At 40.3% G+C, this 21,182-nt stretch overlaps 1 protein-coding gene across 2 annotated transcripts in view; it reads left to right on the top strand.

Moving 5' to 3' along the window:
• LOC139968905 (protein transport protein Sec31A-like) overlaps window positions 1-21,182 on the top strand; it is a 41,493-nt gene that overhangs the window by 3,347 nt on the left and 16,964 nt on the right. For both annotated transcript variants that reach the window (XM_071973518.1, XM_071973517.1), the window contains exons 4-15: window positions 1,435-1,572; window positions 3,130-3,270; window positions 4,797-4,939; window positions 6,571-6,850; window positions 8,300-8,434; window positions 9,389-9,619; window positions 10,504-10,728; window positions 12,390-12,534; window positions 13,636-13,814; window positions 15,445-15,571; window positions 16,729-16,877; window positions 19,681-19,851. In XM_071973518.1, the coding sequence (XP_071829619.1) occupies window positions 1,435-1,572; window positions 3,130-3,270; window positions 4,797-4,939; window positions 6,571-6,850; window positions 8,300-8,434; window positions 9,389-9,619; window positions 10,504-10,728; window positions 12,390-12,534; window positions 13,636-13,814; window positions 15,445-15,571; window positions 16,729-16,877; window positions 19,681-19,851 (2,064 nt within the window). The remainder of the gene's footprint in view (window positions 1-1,434; window positions 1,573-3,129; window positions 3,271-4,796; window positions 4,940-6,570; window positions 6,851-8,299; window positions 8,435-9,388; window positions 9,620-10,503; window positions 10,729-12,389; window positions 12,535-13,635; window positions 13,815-15,444; window positions 15,572-16,728; window positions 16,878-19,680; window positions 19,852-21,182) is intronic.

Raw genomic sequence — 21,182 nt, 5'->3', positions numbered from 1 at the left:
TTCTCTTAACAGTGCATAACATTCTTTCGAAATTGCAAACAAAAACCTCTGATATACATCTTTTTGTGAAGAGGCTGTTTACAATCGTCTGGCTTGAACCTGTTCTGCATAATATTAAAATAATGCTGGATTTACTGCAAGTTTGATGTGGGAATAAAAAAAAGAAGAGAATTTTCAGGGTGGCAGGAGGGATTATACTGTAGGTACATTAGGTAGAAGGGATGAAAGTCTTATACGTAGTAGGGATGTAGTGATATCCTAAACAAAATTGGTCTGGGATTAGGATACAGTATCTCGTCACACATCTTTATACTTTTGATTTGATTGAGTACAGTTCAATACTTGATGCGCCATTCTGCATTCAGTTCTGTTGTATAGTCACACTGGGCAGCATTCTTTGCCATTTTTTAGGCACATGTGTTTCTGTTTGCTTAACCTGTGTTTGTTAACAGAAGATGGATCTTCTGACATGAATTTAAGTTAGCTGTCTGACTGAAGTTTTTCAGTGTTAATTTTTGTTCGTAGTAGTTCCTTAGCATACAGGGCTTTGTGATGCACAAACTCTTCACAGTCCAGCATGTCCTACCTGGTGGCCTGGATAATACTGTACCTTCAAAAGTCCACACTGGACTTGATGTTGTCTATTATCATAATAATATACAGTGCTATAGTTGATTTTATCAAGGGCTGACAGGGTTTTTTTCTGCCACAGACTGTCGTTGGTATTAAATGCTGTCCCTCTGAATACTATAGGCAACAAAAAGCTAAATGTACTTAATACATAAATGCAACAGCAAATACAAAATTTAAAATAAATAAAATGGATTATTCTGTGTTAACAGGGGTGTTCTTCTCATCATCCCCCCTTCCCCCCCCCCCAAAATGCAGCTCGTGGGGTTTGCGCTTCTTAACTTATAATATCTGAGCTGCCGTAAATGCCAAGACATGATGATTCTCTACTGCCATATTTTCATTGATGAAGAGAGTAAACATTGTTTGATCACCTTGGAGATCTGATCTGGCAAAGGCAAAGGAAATTACCTGCTCAGGATTTCAGTCAGACTTCAGTTACTGGTTACCGTTTTGCCTTTCACGAAAACCCTGCTAGGATTGAATCAGGCAGGCCCTCTAAATTTACTTATTTACCCTATGCAGGAGATTGTTTTTTCTCCCCAGTCGTTGAGCAGTTTGTAAAACAGTTATTTCTCTCCAATTGACAAAAGAACCCCAAGATACCCATCGAGTTATATCTGTCTATTAAACTGCTAACTCCATGCTTTTCTTGTATTAAATGATGTCCCTCTGAAAACTGTAGGCAGCAACAGCTCTTAGAAGTGTAAGAGTTGTTAACTTGTAAGACTGACACAGAACAGCATTTACAGTGAGAATCAGATGTTCGTGACGGTTCTGTATATTTTCTCGTTCTTCTTACAGCATACCGGGTCGGTGAAAGCCCTGGACTTCAATCCCTTCCAAGGTAACCTGTTAGCGACCGGTGCCAGCGATTCTGAAATCTTCATCTGGGATTTGAACAGCCCTACTAATCCCATGACACCCGGAGCCAAAGCACAGGTGAGAATTGAGAAGAGAAGAAAGCAAAGAAAAACCTGCTGATAAATAATAGGGGAAAAGTTTTTGGAAAATAAAAGAGCAGTTTCACTCGGAAACTTGCTCCGATGGACTCGCGTCTGTTACAATGCCTAGATATTGAGAGACGTTTGGCACACAAGTTTAATTTAATTTTGTTTCTCTCAAATGAAATGGAAGCCCTTAGCCAAACAACATGCATCAATTGAATGTGCTGATGCTTGTGAATATGTATGAATCTGCGGTAACATCTATAGCGATCTCTAGCTGGTCTGCATCCATTATGTTCCTGCTAGTACGTTGTCACATCCCCCAGTTAGTTAGCCATGGGTGCTTTTATAAAGTCTAGGTATGTAGGATAGAGTTGTTTCTGTAAAAGGGGAAAAAAAAAATAATAAGTTATCAGGTAGAGTAAAGTTATAGCCAAAGGAAGATGTTACAACAAAACAAGGCAATGAAGAAATACAGATGAAGTTACATTAGTGACCCGTAATGGAGTGTCTGTGACCCAATTAGTATTTCGCGATGGAGTGTCTGTGATATGTCTATGACTCGATTATTGTGCTGTCATGGAGTGTCTGTGACCCTGTGTGTAGGAGAGGGGCCCATCGGAGGAGAGCCCCTTGGAGAAGAAGGGCAGCTGACTAATACATAAATGCTGTACAGCAAACACAAAATTCAAAATAAATCAAATGAATTATTCTCTGCTAAAATGGTTTTTTCCTCTAGACACCCCCCCCCCCCACCACAAAATAAAGATATCAGGTGTTTGCTCTTCTTAACCCGTAATAGCTCAGCTGCCCACCCGATTTTTACATTAAAAAAAACGTCCAAGCCCATAGGGTATGTCTAAATGCTATAAGGCCTTTGATAAGTTTCATTATTTTGCTGTGAAAAGTGCAAATTTTCCCCCTGTTTTGTCGTTGGGCAAAGCAGGATCTGTAACACTGCAGACTTCTTGCAAACTTCAGGATATCTGAAATCTGTAACACTGCAGAGTTATTGTGCAGACTTCAGATATCTGAAATCTGTAACACTGCAGAGTTACTGTGCAGACTTCAGATATCTGAAATCTGTAACACTGCAGACTTCTTGCAGACTTCAGGATATCTGTAACACTGCAGACTTATTGCAGACTTCATGATATCTGTAACACTGCAGACTTATTGCCCTAAATGCCAAGACATGATGATTCTCTACTGTCATATTTTCATTGATGAAGAGATAAAACATTGTTTGATCACCTTGGAGATCTGATCTGGCAAAGGCAAAGGAAAATTACCTGCTTGGGATTTCAGTCAGACTTCAGTTACTGGTTACCGTTTTGCCTTTCACAAAAACCCTGCTAGGATTGAATCAGGCAGGCCCTCTAAATTTACATATTTACCCTATGCAGGAGATTTTTTTTCCAGTAGATAAGCAGTTTGTTAAACAGTTATTTCTCTCCAAGTGACAAAAGAAAGTTACAAGATACCCATCAAGCTATATCTGTCTATTAGACTGCTTACTCTATGCTTTTCTCGTTTCTTTCCCACTTTCAAGCCTCTGGACGAGATCAGTTGCGTAGCCTGGAACAGACAAGTGCAACACATTTTGGCCTCGACTAGCCCGGGAGGACAGTGTATTGTATGGGACCTGAAGAAGAATGAACCAATTATTAAAGTTACAGATCACAGCTCAAGGGTAAGATAGAACAATTTATCATCATATTATTTGCATTCTCGGTTTTAAAGCTACCTTCCAAGTTGATTTTGTTCATCTTGTGGGTCGATCTTGTGGGTCGATCTTGTGGGTTATGGTGAACCTTGTACCCAGCCTTTACGTTCCTGTGACGAAAATGAAAATATGTCATTATGAGGAATAAAGGATCAGAAAGTTTTACATTGCCATTGCTCATTTGTTAAACTGAAATATCCTATCACAAATACAAACTCCACAAAGGGAACAACCTTCATGGTTTTCTCTTTACTGTCATTTCAGTGTTGTTTATAGTATCGTTCCATTTATTATTGGAAATAAACAGTGCAACCGATATATGTAGGCTTAGCAGTCCACGTCAATTGTGTTTCAAAGACCTGCCAGGTCACATCAAATTTTGACCGTGGGCCGCGTCTTGTGCACCCGAGCGGAAGGTTTTTGGAAATTTTGGGAAGGAAGGGTGCAAAAACTGCTTCACATATAGTTAAAAAAGTGGAGGGTGATAGGTCTGGAGGTATATGGATGGTATTTAATAGTATACCATTTTGGAGGCCAAGAAATGATGATTTTCAAACTATTCATAGTTTTAGGTGATGAAAATTCCAAACTTTTGATCACCTTGGAGATCTGATCTGGCTAAGCTACAAAGTTTATCCATGGTTTAGTGGGGATGAAAGTGTTGCCCGGCAAGCAATGATATTCTAGCTCCTGCCATATTGCTGTGTTACTAATACTGTGTTGTTCCTGTTACTGTGGTTTACTGTTACATTGTGCTGTGGTGTTGCTGTGGTGTAACTGTGGGGTTAGTGATACTGTTACTATGGTGTTACTGTTGCTGTGATGGTGCTGTTGCACTTACAGTATACTGCTGCACTCGTTGAAGAATTATAAGTACGATGACATCGTCATAAATAGACACAAAAATGTTGCCTTAGATCCATGCTGTTTCATGCTGTAGTGTTAGCAAGCAATATTCTATATGTTCTGCTATCAATCATTGTATGATATATGAGCGTAATGGCTCTTCGAAACATCCGATTCGATAGGCTAATATTTTGTTGCGTTATTAAATAATTTCCCCGGACTATTGTTTTTGAAAATGTTTTGAGATTGTGCAGTAGCTGATGAGACTTGATGAATTTAATAACTGATGGTCGAGGATGAAAAATACTAGTCTTGTGTTTGTTAGCTCACTTTTGTAACACTCACACAGTAAGTTGTCTGTTGGAATGGACATGTAGTTGTTGTTTGTTTCTGTGTGTTAATAGACAATATGAAAAGTCAGTAGACAGTCATACTGACATTGCTAATTTAAATGTTACTGGTATCAAAAGGAGACCAAACATTGGTCAGTCGAGTTTCTATACATTGTCGTATAAGTTGTTACGTTCCTGCAAGTTCTCATCCCACTCTATGTGCTAAATATATAGTTTTATTCCTGCAAGATATGCATGCGACAATTTGCATTTATTTCTGTTTTTTTTTTCCTGTCTTCTTATTGATGTGGACAGATAAGATGCAAGGCAGTGGTATGGCATCCAGACATAGCCACACAGATGTTACTGGCATCAGAAGATGATCACATGCCAGTTATACAAGTCTGGGATCTAAGATTTGCCACATCTCCGCTCAAAGTATTGGAAAACCATCAAAGGTATGTGTGTGCATCTTTCTCTCTGGAAAGGATCTAGATCAGACTCATTTTCATCAAGTTCACAATGGGACAAATAAATTAATTGTAGAACTAGGCTTTTGGCTCTCACCCACAGACAGAAGAAAGCTCTTTTGTTTAAAAAAAATGATATTTAAGCAAACAGTTTCAGTTTTTAAAATGTCCAGTCAAGCATGGAACAGAAGATTACACCCTTTCATGGGCTGTAACAGTATTTTTAAACAACTTGCTGAGCTGTAGGGGTGGTTGTGATCGGTAAAACCTTTATCTGTCGAGTTTTGCGTAGTGGATGCTCTTAGTTCAGTGGTATAAACATTACTTTTCGGTTGCTTATTTGGAAGGTTGGAATATCGTAGGAGTCTTGTTAGCGTTTGAAGGAAATGGGTAAAAATGTAACTCTGTAGCAAGAGTTACCAGTTTATCACCGGCAGTTGTAACCTCCACTGTCTAAACATAATCCCTGTAAATCCTTTGAAAGAGTAGACAACCTCAGCATTTCCTGGTGGGGATATTAAAAAGGAACTTGTGATGTGTTCACGAGGGAAAAAAAATGAATGTTTGTGAGTAAAAGTGTGGTGGAGTTTATGGACAAATGCTTGCAACTTTGCACCTTTCTCCAGTCCCTGGCTTTTAATGCTTGGGGATTGGTTTCTTTATTGGTTGTGTTATATGGAGAGAACAGTATGCTCATCTTTCGTTGCAAATATTGTTGCAATGACCATGTACAATGGTGTATTTGATTCTCAGTCTGTAAATGGGCAATACTGTTGTTTTCATATACTTCTTCTTTATATATATTTCCCCTGCTGTTAATCGATTTATGTTTGTTGGGGGTGGGAGGGGGTCTGTCGAGGAATATTTGGAGCCTTGCACAATCCTTGATACTGCCATGACATGATGATCTAATATTTTTTCATATCGTGATGATGAAAATTCCAACTTTTGATCACCTTGGAGATCTGATCTGGCAATTCAGTTTTGTTTCTTGTGAACAAAACTAAAAAAAAACTTAAAAAATGGCTAATTGAAGTGATGTCCATTGGTGGGTGATCAATGCCAAGTTGTTTTATGAATATTCGACATGTCTAAACAATACTGGGTTTATGATCAATACTGGTAAATGTTTAGGTAGGTTATGCATTAGAATAAAATAAAATCTCTGTAGCAATTGTGGTCATCTTATAGCATTTTGTATTGTTTTTTTTTTATTACCAACATAGCTATCATCTGATTAAAACGTCACGTAAGTAGTTGATCAAGGCAAATTTTTAAGGATATTTCCTCGTTGTCCCTCAGACAACCAGGCCTCACATTTTGGTTGTCTGAAAATCAGAGTCGGTTGCCCTAAAAGCTCTTAAAATATATACTTCTACTCCTTGTAGTACATCTTTGTACTTGTATCTCAATTTGACCATTTTGCGATGAGATAGTGGATAAATAATTCCCTGTATGATCTGGTTACTCATTGCAACATGTCCAATCAAGAGTTTACTTCATGTCGAAATATGTAAAGGTGGAAAGTGACCATTGCGAGTAAACTCAGTCTTGGCATTGCTTCCAAAGTGGTGTGTCATTCGTTAATTCGAGCCGTTTCGATCCTTTTCCTCACTTAGGGGTGTCCTCTCCATGAACTGGTGCCAGCAAGACCCCGACTTGCTCCTCAGCTGCGGCAAGGACAACCGTATCCTGGTGTGGAACCCTAACAGCGCCGTCCAGGGGGGAGAGGTCCTCTACGAGCTCCCCACCACCACCCAGTGGAGCTTTGATGTCCAGTGGTGTCCCAGAAACCCTTGTCTCATTGCCAACTCCTCCTTCGATGGTCACATCAGCGTTTACTCTCTGATGGGCGGAGGCGGTACCGTACAGGCACCACAAGATCAGCATGTCAATCAGGTGAGAGCCATAATAAAAACAGGTGCAGAGTGTTCAGTTTCTGCAGGTGTTCCAAGTTGGAGGCGTTGATTGATGGATGTCAAACCCCAGGGAATCCCCACCTTCCACCCCAGGTGAAACCTCCCATAACTTCCTGGTTTTATTCTCCTCCTTCATAACATGCAAGTTTTCTTGCATAGATGATTCTCATTTTTTCTGTTTTGATATGACTTTTTGAAGAATAAGAGAATGTGTTGCATACATGTAAACTACACTATTTCTATTAGAAGGCTCTCGTTACCCCATTCGCTTTAATCTTATCTTATATATTCAAGGGTTTTGGAGAGGGTTGGGGGGGGGGGGGAGTTAAGAAGTTGGGTGATTGGGCATTTGTTTTTGGCATTTTTGAAGCCTTGTTACAATCCTTGATATTGCCATGACATGATGATCAAATATTTTGTCATATCGTGATGATGAAAATTCCAACTTTTTGATCACCTTGGAGATCTGATCTGGCAAGTCAGTTTTGTTTGTGGGCAAAACTAAAAATACCATGGTTACCAAGTGTAGTGGTGTCCAATTGTGGTGATATCCAATTAGCGGATGTACAGAACTATTCATCTGACTGGTTGGAAAGCCACATAGAATCAGAAATCAAAGTCTGAAGATTGCTTCTGATAGGTGACAGGTTACTCTGTTCTGTCACGTTATCACAGATTGCAGACCTTTGTCACATTTGAATAGCAATCTCTATTTTTGAAAAACATAGCAAAATAGTCACATATGGAGAGAATCGATCGTGGGTTTGAGAATGAGTCGTTGGATGCTATGTCAGCTATGAGAACCATAGAATGTATTATTGTGTACGACATAGTTGCATGCAAAATGGCTACTCGTATTCAAAGATGTGTAATAGATATTTCTACATGGTAAGGCATTATTTTGCTTCATATTATTACCTTCAAACACCTCCAATTTTGCAATGCTTAATGTTTGCAAATGAATTATCCAGTGATATGTCGGAGCAAACACAAATTTTGACTGGAAAGTGCCGAGTTAGATCAGTCCAACCAACCTGTTTCACTCCCCGAGTCTTCTCCCTTAGAAACCAGAAAAGTCAATTTCAGGTGGGAAAAAAGTCTGTTTGTAGTTTGTATCGTTCTTTGATCCTGTGTTAATTAAAGATCATCTTTATTGGTCCCAATTATTCTAGTTAGATCAAACCTAGTCAGTTACAGTTAAAGTATTAAAATCCATAAAATAATTGGACCCTCATCTTTCCTCACTGAGGCCCCCACCCATCAACCCCTAATTGAACCCTCCTCCGGTGCCTTGGAAGGATTTGAAGGGTTATACATCTCCAAGAAAGCAACTCCATTACTCAGTTTTATTAGAATGCCTTCAAATTTTTTGCTGGATGACACCAAAGACGTATACATGAAAGTTTGCTCTTGTCTCTCCATATTTCAGCTTGTTTCTTCCTTCCCTGGTATGGAACCGATGCCAGTTCCTCAACAGCAAGTGGATACTCAAACCAAAGCAAAGCCAGTCTTGTTGAAGAAACCACCAAAATGGTTGAAAAGACCGGCTGGGGCATCATTTGGGGTAAGTCCAGGAGTTGCTAGACTCTTGTTGTTACTAAAAGAAAAAAATGGGTGGGGGGGGGGGCATGCAAGGCATAAACTGATTACTGTACATAGTGCTGTGGGCGTATTGTGACATTTCTGTAAGTATAGTTACTATCATTTTCGATGATGGTCAACACCATTGCTTTACTTTCATGTTTAAAATGTATGTTTCCAGCTAACACAGGGAACTAAAATGTTGGGCTTGGTGGCAGCATACAGGGGACACAATTGTAGGTCTTTAACTGAGACATCTAGCCATTTTAAGAACTTCTAAGGGGATCATAATATATATCCAACATTTGTATTTGCTCTTGTTGGGAAGATGTCCCTGATAAAAAGTTTTGCTCTGAGATGTACGGATGATGTTGGTTTCATCCCCTGTAGACTCTTCTTATATTTTCAAGGGTTTTGGAGGGGGGGGGGGGGTTGGGGGTGGGAGGAGTTGAGAATTTGGGTGATATGGGCATTTGTTTTGGCATTTTTGAAGCCTTGTTACAATCCTTGATACTGCCATGACATGATGATCAAATATTTCGTCATATCGTGATGATGAAAATTCCAACTTTTTGATCACCTTGGAGATCTGATCTGGCAATTCAGTTTTGTTTGTGGACAAAACTAAAAATACCATTATTACCCCAAGTGTAGTGGTATCCAGTTGTGGTGATACCCAATTAGCGGATATACAGAACTAATCATCTGACTGGTTGGAAAGCCACATAGAATCAGCACTACATGCACCTGTAAATGTACTTGAGGCATTTGGAAATCTGGTGTACAAACAAACTTGCAAGATTGTTCACTCGTACCGATGGGAATTCTAATTGTACTCCTATTCTTGGTGTGGTACTCTCACTGCGAGTCTGGTCCACTGTAATTAATCTCTACTCACGGTGTTACCTTTGAACGTCTGGTCTTCTTTTTTCCCCAGTTCGGTGGTAAACTACTGTCATTCCAACAGAACAAAGCACCTGCCAATCAACAGCCGGCTCATAGTTCGTCCTCGGTTTTCCTCAGTCAGGTGGTGACAGAACCCGAGTTGGTCAGTCGTTCCAAATCCCTGGAGGAGGCCCTCTCGCAGGGTCAATTTTGCGAGTTTTGCGACGGCAAGATCGCAAAGGCAGTGAACAACGAAGAGGCAGAGATGTGGAAGTTTCTGAAGGTAAAAACAATACCATCAAATCATACCCATATGTATGTTATGTTAAAGAAATGATAAGGAGATCGGTCAGTTGATTTTGGTAAAAATTTTGATAGCAATCTATCCCAAAATTTTGATCACACTGCAGTTTGGACAAAGCAACTTTTCTTTCAGATGATGAGAATGAAGTAAGCAAGTTTAAAATCATTCAATTTGACTTGGAAACTACACTATATCTATTAGAAAGCTCTCATTGCCCCATTTGCTTTAATCTTATCTTTAATTTACAAGTTTTTTGAAGGGGGGGTGGGGGGGAATTGAGAAGTTGGGTGATTGGGAATTTGTGTTTGGCATTTTTGAAGCCTTGTTACAACTCTTGATACTGCCATGATATGATGATCAAATATTTTGTCATATTATGATGATGAAAATTCCAACTTTTGATCACCTTGGAGATCTGATCTGGCAAGTCATTTTTGTTTCTTGGGATCAAAACTAAAATTACCATAATGACCAAGTTTAGTGGTGTCCAATTGTGGTGATACCCAATTATCAGATGTACAGAACAATTCATCTGACTGGTCAGTAACTACTATTCAATACTTGAAATTTATTTCGTGGTCACTATAAAAGAATTGTTTAATGACCATTATATTTTGGTTTGCTCTCATTAGGTATGTGATAAATTGGTGACCAAATAAATAAACAACAGCTTTGAATTATTTCCTGTTTGATCAAATTTCACTACAGTGTTCAACTGTGGGAATTTCATAAAAAAAATTATAAAAACACCTGAAAGATTATGTGTGAGTTTCTGCAGCAGAATTTCTACTCGTTCCATTTTGTTTAAATCCGATTAAGAATGGGATTTTTTTTTTTATGACCTGGTGATTTTGTCGTCGCAGGTCAGCTTTGAACAAGAGCCTCGTAAGCATGTGATTGGTCTCCTGGGTTATGACACCCATGACCTCGCCAGGAAAGTGGCGTTGGCGACGGGGGCTTCCATGGGGCTGACGAACGGGGTCGGAGGGGAGAGCGGTGGCGTAGACGCAACGGAACTGGCGGAGAGGATGCAGGAGCTCTCCTCGGGAACGACGGAACCAGAAGCAGACCTAGGTAGTGGATCAAAGGTATGAGACATTATCGTAGAGGTGCCAGATATGCTCTGGAGAAAGAGGCAGTTGAGGTGGAGGCAGTTGGGGGGGAGGCAGTTGGGGGGAAGGCAGTTGGAGGGAAGGCAGTTGGAGGGAAGGCAGTTGGGTGGGAAGGCAGTTGGGTGGGAAGGCAGTTGGGGGAAAGGCAGTTGGGGGAAGGCAGTTGGGGGGGAGGCAGTTGGGGGGAAGGCAGTTGGGGGGAAGGCAGTTGGAGGGAAGGCAGTTGGGTGGGAAGGCAGTTGGGGGGGAAGGCAGTTGGGGGAAAGGCAGTTGGAGGGAAGGCAGTTGGAGGGAAGGCAGTTGGGGGAAAGGCAGTTGGGGGAAGGCAGTTGGAGGGAAGGCAGTTGGGTGGGAAGGCAGTTGGGGGGGAAGGCAGTTGGGGGAAAGGCAGTTGGGTGGGAAGGCAGTTGGGGGAAAGGCAGTTGGGGGAAGGCAGTTGGAGGGAAGGCAGTTGGGTGGGAAGGCAGTTGGGGGGGAAGGCAGTTGGGGGAAAGGCAGTTGGAGGGAAGGCAGTTGGGGGAAAGGCAGTTGGGGGAAGGCAGTTGGAGGGAAGGCAGTTGGGTGGGAAGGCAGTTGGGGGGGAAGGCAGTTGGGGGAAAGGCAGTTGGGGGAAGGCAGTTGGGGGGAGGCAGTTGGGGGAAAGGCAGTTGGAGGGAAGGCAGTTGGGTGGGAAGGCAGTTGGGGGGGAAGGCAGTTGGGGGAAAGGCAGTTGGGGGAAGGCAGTTGGGGGGAAGGCAGTTGGGGGAAAGGCAGTTGGGGGAAGGCAGTTGGGGGGAGGCAGTTGGGGGAAAGGCAGTTGGAGGGAAGGCAGTTGGGTGGGAAGGCAGTTGGGGGGGAAGGCAGTTGGGGGAAAGGCAGTTGGGGGAAGGCAGTTGGGGGGAAGGCAGTTGGGGGAAGGCAGTTGGGGGGGAAGGCAGTTGGGGGGAAGGCAGTTGGGGGGAAGGCAGTTGGGGGGGAAGGCAGTTGGGGGAAGGCAGTTGGGGGGAAGGCAGTTGGGGGGAAGGCAGTTGGGGGAAGGCAGTTGGGGGTAGGCAGTTGGGGGAAGGCAGTTGGGGGAAGGCAGTTGGGGGAAGGCAGTTGGGGGGCGGGGGGAAAGGCAGTTGGGGGAGGTAATTGGGCAATGTGAGGGTGAGAGCATTTTTTTGGATTTCAATTACTTATGCTGTGCAGTTTGTAGCCACAAAAGGATTGATATTATGGGAAGGGATGTATTGAGTAATTAACCCATCATTGCAATCCTCATTCTTCTATGAATATCTCCAAGATATGGTTACCATTTGTTGTATTTTGTATTTTTTTAATTTTTTTTTTAATTTTTTAATTTTTTTCTTTAACACTCTGTGGACAATTCACAATTTGATCCTATTCAATGTACAAACTGTCCACTTTATATCAGTCATCTCAAGTTATTCATGCGCACAGGTTCTTCTGTAACTCTTGCTATTGAACGATATGTTTTAATGTGCTTTTTGCATGTTCTTTATTGTTGTCCGAAGTTTTGCTCTCTTAATAGTTAGATCAAGTTTGGGTAAGTTGTTAAAATGTTTACCATTTCTGGTTTCCAAGACAGGTTTTTAGTAAAGATAGCACACGATCCGAACCAACTCTCTCTTGGTTTATTTTCTTTCTTTATGCAGACACCAAATGATGATGGGGAGGCTGATGGAGCGGCTGCGTTTGATGCGATCGCGGCGGGAGGGATGGTAGAGGTGGAGAACCAAGCCGAAGAAGAGGATCCAGATTCAGGGATGACTTCACCTCTCATCATTTCCAGAGAGGCAGGTGAGTTCCACGTACGAACGCAGAAGCACAATTCGGAGAGATATCTATCTAGTATCCGGTATCATTTTAGTGAAATTTGATTATAATAACATCACCAAATTAGTAGGACAAGATTTTACGAAAGCAAATCTCGGTGTTCAAATCATCAAATCATTGAAGAAAAGTAAAGGATGTGTTGCATACACTGAAACTACACCATATCTATTTGAAAGCTCTCATTGCTTCATTCGCTTTAATCTTATCTTTTATTTTCAAGTTTTTTTGGAGGGTGGAGGGAGTTGAGAAGTTGGGTGATTGGGCATTTGTTTTTGGCATTTTAGAAGCCTTGTTGCAATCCTTGATACTGCCATGACATGATGATCAAATATTTTGTCATATCCTGATGATGAAAATTCCAACTTTTTGATCACCTTGGAGATCTGATCTGGCAAGTCATTTTTGTTCCTTGTGATTAAAACTAAAACTACCATAATGACCAAGTTTAGTGGTGTCCAATTGTGGTGATACCCAATTAGTGGATGTACAGAACTATTCATCTGACTGGTCAGTAACTACTATTCAATACTTGAGATTTATTTCATGGTCATGAAAAAGAATTGTTTAATGACCATTATGTTTTGGTTTGCTCTCATTAGGTATGTGATAAATTGCTGACCAAATTAATAAAGCAACAGCTTTGAATGATTTCCTGTTTTATGAAATTTCACTGCAGTGTTGAACTGTGGGAATTTCATAAAAAAATTATAACGATAAGATTTTACGAAAGCAAACCTTGGTGTTCTCACTGTTTTATGTTAAAGGAAGTTCATGAAAAACTCTGGAAGTTTCCGCTCTAAATAGTACCCTGCAATGGCAACAGTGAAGTTTCTTCTTTTGCTGACTTTCAAAGAATCTCTGTTTTTATTGCCTACATGCAAAGTAGTATTCACAGTACTTTAGGAAACAGAATTTTATGGAAATCAGGCGAGTTCATAATATGGAATTTTCAAACTAAAACTGGGAATTTGCTCATTTCTCAAGCAATAACATTCTGTGGCCCCAGGCTTATATCCGAAGAAATGCCAAAAGTTACAACTTCTGTTTCCACTTTGTTTCTGTCAGATACGGATGGTCTGATAAGCCAGTCATTACTCACTGGTAACTTTGAAGCAGCGGTGGAGATGTGTCTCCATGACAACAGACTTGCTGATGCCATCCTATTGGCCATAGCCGGAGGCCCGGAACTATTAGCAAAAACACAACGAAAGTACTTTAAGAAGACAAAGAGCAACGTATCTAGGGTAAGCATTTGAAGCACTGACCTTCCAAAAGCGTTTAGACCTATAAAATGTAAAAGTAAGTTGGCCTGACGTTTCGATCCTAGCAGGATCTTCTTCAAAGGCTAAATGACAAGTTACAGTAACAGAAGGGACAAAAACACGCACAGAATACAGACAGGTTAATGAGCTGGTGAACACAAGAAGATAGATGTAAGGGGATTAGTAGACAAAGGGATGGAGAGAAGAAAGAAAGAAAACAACAGGGGAAGAGGAGAGGTAGGAGATAAACAGTGGAGGGACAAAGAGAGGATTAAGGGAAGGGGGTAGGGAATAAACTGGAGAAGGACAAAGACAGGAAGATGTTGAGAAAAAGGATGAAGGAAAGCTATGAGAAGAGGAGTGATGGCGGGGGGGGGGACAAGGGGAGAAGGAGGGGGAACAAGGGAAGAAGGAGGGGGAAGAAGAAAGAAGAGATTTTGATTTCAAACCATATCATGTATGGAGATGTTTTCACGATAGACGGTCACTACAAAAAGTCTTCTAATTAAAGGTTCTCCGTCTTCATTTTTGGACCATTTCTTCCAAACTTATGACAGCATGTACTTTTGATGAGGGGCAAAAAATAGGTTACATATTTTTGTTTTGCAAAATAGATGGTTGCTATGATATTTTGGCTACTTTTAGGGCACAAAGTATGAAATACTGTGAAAAACTGCAAAAAGCCGACACCGTTTTTCCACATTTGCAGCATTGCACTGCTTGGACTTATTTTGAACACCATACGATTTAGTTATACCCATTGGTTGAGCATGTGATGCATAGTTCCCCTTGTGATTGGACGAAATGATTACTGTGGCCCACAGGACCCCTACCCTATAGCAAGGGAGAAACGTGAAGTTTGTATTGTTACAGCTGTTTGTATATATAACTCCTACTTGTGGCAGGATGATTTTGGCAAATGGAGGGTTTCGGAATAGCAATGATGCTTTGTAATTTGCGTCAGATACAGAAAGGAGTTTGGGACGGTTTGCCGACTGTCAATAAACCGACTCCTGGACATGATGACTACTACTACTGAGTTATTCCGAATTCATTCTTGAGACTTTCTGGCTGTGATGGTTGTAAACTACATAAACCTGCACCAGTAAACACACATTCTTCAGTTGTGTCTGTGATGGTTACTCTAAACTCCTGAACCTGTGACGGTCACTTTAAGATCCCATACATACCTGTTCCGTCTGTCGGTTATGTTCTATATTCAAGTTTTGGCTATGACTGTCGCTAGTAGGAACCTGTACCATTACACTTAGATCAGTGGGGGGGACATGGTGCTGGGGTAAACATTTGAAATTTCACTCTCATGTCAAATACACACTCTTCCTTGACCCTTGCTTGCTTTGATATCACACTTCTGCCTCAGAACGAGGAGGACATTTTCTGCTTTATCTCATATCATGAGAATAAATGACATTGCTTAAGACAAGCGTATTGAGATTTTGCAGCGACGCTGTTCTAGTTTGTGATGCAGGAGAATGGGTAGGCTACTGATGCTTTCCACTCTCTCCTAGCCCCCACTCCATCCTACCCCCCCTCCCCCCTTCTCTCATTATTCAATAACTCGTTTATTCTGGTCTCATTTATTTCTCTGCAGCTTATATCATCAGTGGTGACCAAAGATCTTGGGGACATCGTCAAGAGCTGCGAAATAGAGAATTGGAAAGAAGCTTTGACGGCATTGTTGACATATAGCTCCGCCAAGGAATTCAGTACATTGTGCGGTAAGAAGCAAGGAAGTGAAAAGTTTGAAAATGACTAAGGTGAAACAAGATTCAATTGCTTTCTTTCTATGATGTTAGGCTCTGTTTGGGTCGTATGGTTCATAGGACGTTTCATGAATTAATTTAATGTTTCGATAGAATTAATTAATTGTGCACATGAGACCAATTGAAGTTGTCTTTGCCTTTGAGAAATGTAGATGTTTTATCAAGATGAACAGAACTGAAATAGTTTATGTAATGTATATATATATATATGTATATATATATATATATATATATTTATACAAATGTATATGAACATATATATTTTGTGTATAAATATATATATATTATATATATATATTATATATTTATTTTACTTATATACAAAGTTAAAACAAATTGTTAAGACAAACTGTTTGCTATGGAGCAAGTTTGAACTGAATTTTCATGACAGTGGCATGTCTACTTGTAATGAGAAACAGGATCCAGGGTTATGTGATACATGTAATGGTGCTCTGAAATATAGAAGGCAACTATTCAAAGATATATATAAGGGCATTGGTTCTAATCTGCTTTGACTTCATGTGATTGTATTCCCATCCAGATTAATCTGGGCTTAAACGAAAGGATAATCCAATAGCTTAAGTTGATTGCATTGCAAAAATTGCTGGAAAATTTTCTGACTGGCTTAAGCCTTCAATACCTCTAGAAAAGTGGATCTCAACAGTTGGTCTCATATGTCACCACGGTAAATGTTCTTCAAAAGCTTTACTCGGGCAATGATAATCGTCGTGGTGATTTATCCTCGAAACCTAACACACTTGGATATGTTGAAGTTGCTCTCAATGTTCTCTGTAGTTAGAAATTCATAAAAATTAACTTTTTTTTGTAGAAGAAATATTTATGATAAATGATTGAAATATTAAAAGAAAAGCGACAAAAAAAAAAAAAAACAGACATTTTCAGCTGAAAATGCCCTGACGACAGGTCTAATTCTGCTGTCTTGCCAGATGTAATTTACAGAACATCGTAAAATTAATTAAAATATAATTATGATAAATATTATTATTTGCAATACCAAACAAAATGCCATGGAGATGTGGTTGTCTCCTAAAGATGCTGAAAATTCCTTTTGATTGAAATTTTAACGCAAACTTTCCTCTACCGAATAACAGATACCCTCGCCGAAAGACTGGAGATGGAGAAAGATGGGGCCCTCGCTCGTGAGGCCTGTCTGTGCTATATATGTTCGGGTAATGTGGATAGACTGGTAGCTTGTTGGTCCAAGCTGAACAAGGGAGATGTATCGCCTCTTTCACTACAGGTACGAGGGGAAGTCTTTCCCATCCTTCCTTTCCTTTTTTTGGGGGGGGGGGAGGGGGTGGGGGTGAAAATGACCTACTCTAGTTTGAGCAAGCTGCTTAATCTCTGTCTATGTTGGGCACCGATATTTAATAACGATTTGTCTGGTTTTCATTGACGAGGATTTTTCCGTATCCGAAGGGAGGGAAGTAGCACCTGGTTGTAATGTATTATGGTTGGACAGATTAAAACCTATTATTTTGAATTTCAAGAAGGGAGTGATTCATATAGATTCACAAAAAATGTGAGCCACCTTTTTTTTGTCTTTTTTTTTTTTGTCTCCCATGGTGGTGTGTATGTGTCGTTCTGGTCGTTTGGTAGTTGGAACTGTGCATGAGAGGTAGGGTTGGGCGATATATCGAAAATTATTATTATCGCGATAATTTTTTTTCAAGACGATATTTTTTGAGGATTGAACAAATGACGATAATTTCTTGTGAAAGAAATTTGAAATAGATGTAGAAAAAAAATTCTCCGTTTTATGTGTAAATGTTATTCTAGCATTCCATGGTTAAGAAAGTTGAAAAGAAATATTTTATCAACTTCATTTACTGACTTTTGAACTTCGTAAAAACCCGTTCTTTACAACATTGACTGTATAGAGAACAAAACTCTGAAAATCAGTAGAGAAATTACCAATTTTGTAACGAAAAGTAAGTTGGTAAACCTTTCTAATTTTACGAAAGATCGAGCAAAATACTTTCGAAAAATTCACGCGAAACTGGCATATCGTGCTAAATGCAACAAGTGTCATGTAAACAAGGCTCTAGTACACCCATTTATGAATAAACCAGAAGACCACATCTGGTGTAAAGCGGGAGAAAGAAAGTATTTTCTAGAATTTCCACACAAAAAAAATTAATAATATCCTACCATAGTTAAGTGTATAGTAATAGCCTAACCACTTCGTCGGTTACGGATCTCATGTAACAGCAAAAACACAACTAGGGCCTAATTGTATTTTGCGAAGTTGACGATTTCTACAAGGACATGGAAACAATATTTAGCATTAAGTTAATCACGCCTGGTGGCCTAAAACATGGAATTACAAGGTTTACTTTCATAAAGATGGCCATACTGTAGCTATTGGGGCCTTGATATCGTGCTTCAGTATGTCTGTATGGTATAGACTGTGCCTCGTGTATCTTGGGGAATTGATTGTTTTGTTCATGCGGAGGAGTCGGATGGCTTGAGGTGTGTTTTACTTACCTAAATGTTACGGGGATATTTACCTACTTTCCTTGAACGTCTTAGATAATATTTCACATAACTTTACGGATCCTTTACTGACTGACCTAATTAATTCTAGAGTGGAGCCAAAAAAGTTTACTCCCTGAAAAGTTTTTTGGAACCGTGCCAAAAATGTTAACAAACAGGTGTTAGACAGGGGGGGTTTTGCAAGGTACCTGAGAAAATTTGAAGCACATTGTAGCCTACCGTGATATTTAAGTACGGTTAAACACTGCAGTTGTAAACTGATTGTTAGGCAGTCTAGAAACGGGGCTTTGCCGCACGTAGTTTGTTTCATAATATCGACAGTTTTGTAAGTTAAACTTTATAAAGATTGTAAGACAGAATAATTCTCTTTTCATTTTTTCACATAATATAGCTACTCTAACTTGTCATTTTAAAACTTTCATCAGTTTCGTGACAATTTAAATTCATAAAGTTAGTCAGTATTTTGAATCCTCAATTGCGAATTTTTTATCGCCAGACACGAAAAAATACTTAACTTTTCCGGGGGCCTTCGCCCCTGGACCCCTACAAGGGGTTCCACCCCTTGACCCCAACGGGGCTCTAAGGCGGGCCCTGAACCCCACACCATTATGTTCGGTGTGTTTGCTGCGCGAAAACACCGGTGGGAAATCGGCAGTTGTTTTTAGTGTGTTCGCGAACACACTAAAAACAACAAGAAAAAATTATCGTAATTATCGAAATATCGCGATAATTTTTGAACTATTTATCGTGACATTAAAAAGCAAATATCGCCCAACCCTAATGAGAGGTATTAGAAATAGCTGGATAGTCAAAGGAGATACAAACCCAGCAGCCATCATCATTGCTTTCTTATGATAGAGATAACTGTCACGAACAAACTTTCTCAAACGGCTAAGAAACATCATATTTTCCATTTGCTAGTTAACCCACGTTTGTCTTTTGTGTATGTTTTTTTGTAACACCCACACAAGGCTGGGGACTTGATCAAGTCTAAACAAGACATCAACCAGCAAAGGTGTCATTCAGTGTATTCATGTTTTGTTTTATTTCTTACAATGTTTAGTGTCTGTATCGGAGTAGGTAGGATATTGTGGAAATACCGAGTCTAAAATATCAAATCTCTGAGCAGAATCTAATTATGGCTTTGCCAACACAGTTTTTAACATTCTACTTTCAAAATAACGAAAGAGAACTCAAAAGAAAGTCAAAGGTTTTCAGATTCTAGTGGCACTATGACAGAATTCCACTGTGGTAGCTGCCAGACATGACTCTGGAACTACTAGGATATCTCCCAGGTGGAGTAACATTTGTCTCAGCTGTGTGCGTGGAGGGCGGGGGAGGGTGGGAGAGGGGGGGGGATTTGGCCATCCCATTGATCTCTGTAACATAAGTGTAAAGATAATAGTTTGGTGTGTCTCCTTTAAGCCCTATATTAAGAGCTTCCATATCAAAATTATCTTTTGACTCAGTAACCTCTCGTTACTCCTAATTGTTGTAGTAGAGCTACGAATGTTTTGTTTATCTTCCTTTTTGCTTTTTGTTGACAGGACATTGTTGAGAAGGTGATGATACTGAAGAAATCTGTCGAAGTGAAGAAAGGAGAAACCTCGGACGGCCCATCCCCTAATCTTGCCAAGAAAATGAGTGACTATGCCCAACTTTTGGCCGCTCAAGGAAGCCTGACCACAGCAGTCAATTACCTAAATAATTCCCAAGATGTAAGTTGTTTAGTTTATTTATATTTTTTGCCATAGTTTTCCCACTAGGACTGTCATTCAGAGTCCATTTGAGTTTTTGTGTCCCACAGAAACATAAAAAAAAATGAAGGATTCAAGCTGCTGAAATTTGCCTTGTGTTGCATGTATTAGTTCAGTATGAAATTTTTGTTTGGTCGTTTCAACAAAGGTGTGGAGAAGGGGGTCCTCCAGCCACACCCAAAATGAAAAAGGGGGCACATGCATATCTGATCCTTCTTACTTCTGCAAACCTTGACAATTTGCGACCTATGACTGCAGATCACAAGGTGTATATTTAGCAGGTGATTGATGAAAAAAGTGATATTTTGAGGCATATTGTTTTTTATTTTCAAGTCAAACTAAGTGTTTTAAGCACCTGTGTTTTCTAGTACACGTTTTTCATGCTCTTTCGGAACCTTGAACTAGTAAGTCACCCAGCGCATCTATTTAGGAAGTATCATCCGTGCGTGTCTGTGAGAGCTGTGAACGTTCTTGTGAACACTTTCACGACAGTGTCTCATTCATTCAGAGAGTTCTGTAAACAAAACAGATCATGTGCATATGAGGACAGATATGACATTGCCCTCCATTAAAATGCTGGAGAACCCCGAGTTTGGAAATGATCACAAACACTTGGTGGATGATAGGATTCTCAGTGAGTGTTTGCAGTGCTTATTTATCCCATTGTTGTATAAAGACACAAGTGGGCAATGTGCAGCCCATTGGTCACATCGCAGCAAACATTTCTGTTGGGGTTGAGGAGGGTGAGGGGGGAGAGGCAGAGAGAGAACTTTCAGAAATGATTACTGTGGCCCACAGGACCCCTACCCTATAGCAAGGGAGAAACGTGAAGTTTGTATTGTTACAGCTGTTTGTATATATAACTCCTACTTGTGGCAGGATGATTTTGGCAAATGGAGGGTTTCGGAATAGCAATGATGCTTTGTAATTTGCGTCAGATACAGAAAGGAGTTTGGGACGGTTTGCCGACTGTCAATAAACCGACTCCTGGACATGATGACTACTACTACTGAGTTATTCCGAATTCATTCTTGAGACTTGAGGGGCGGGGGGTGGGGAACATGGTGCTGGGGTTAAATGGTGCATTGTGATGGTTACTCTAAAATCCAGTACCTGTACACTGATTCTTTAGAAATGGCTGTGACGGTCACTTTAAGATCCTATACATCCAGTTCTGTCCGTCGGTTATGCTGAAATCCCATCCCAGAAGAGTCTTTGAGTTTTGGCTCTGACTGTCGCTAGTAGGACCCTGTACCAATACACTTACATCAGACGGGGAGGGGGGGAGGTGG

The sequence above is a fragment of the Apostichopus japonicus genome, chromosome 6, assembly GCF_037975245.1.
Source record: "Apostichopus japonicus isolate 1M-3 chromosome 6, ASM3797524v1, whole genome shotgun sequence".
Classification (NCBI taxonomy): Eukaryota; Metazoa; Echinodermata; class Holothuroidea; order Aspidochirotida; family Stichopodidae; genus Apostichopus; species Apostichopus japonicus.
Note: the sequence above shows the minus strand (reverse complement) of the source record. Positions and strands in the feature narration are given on the sequence as shown.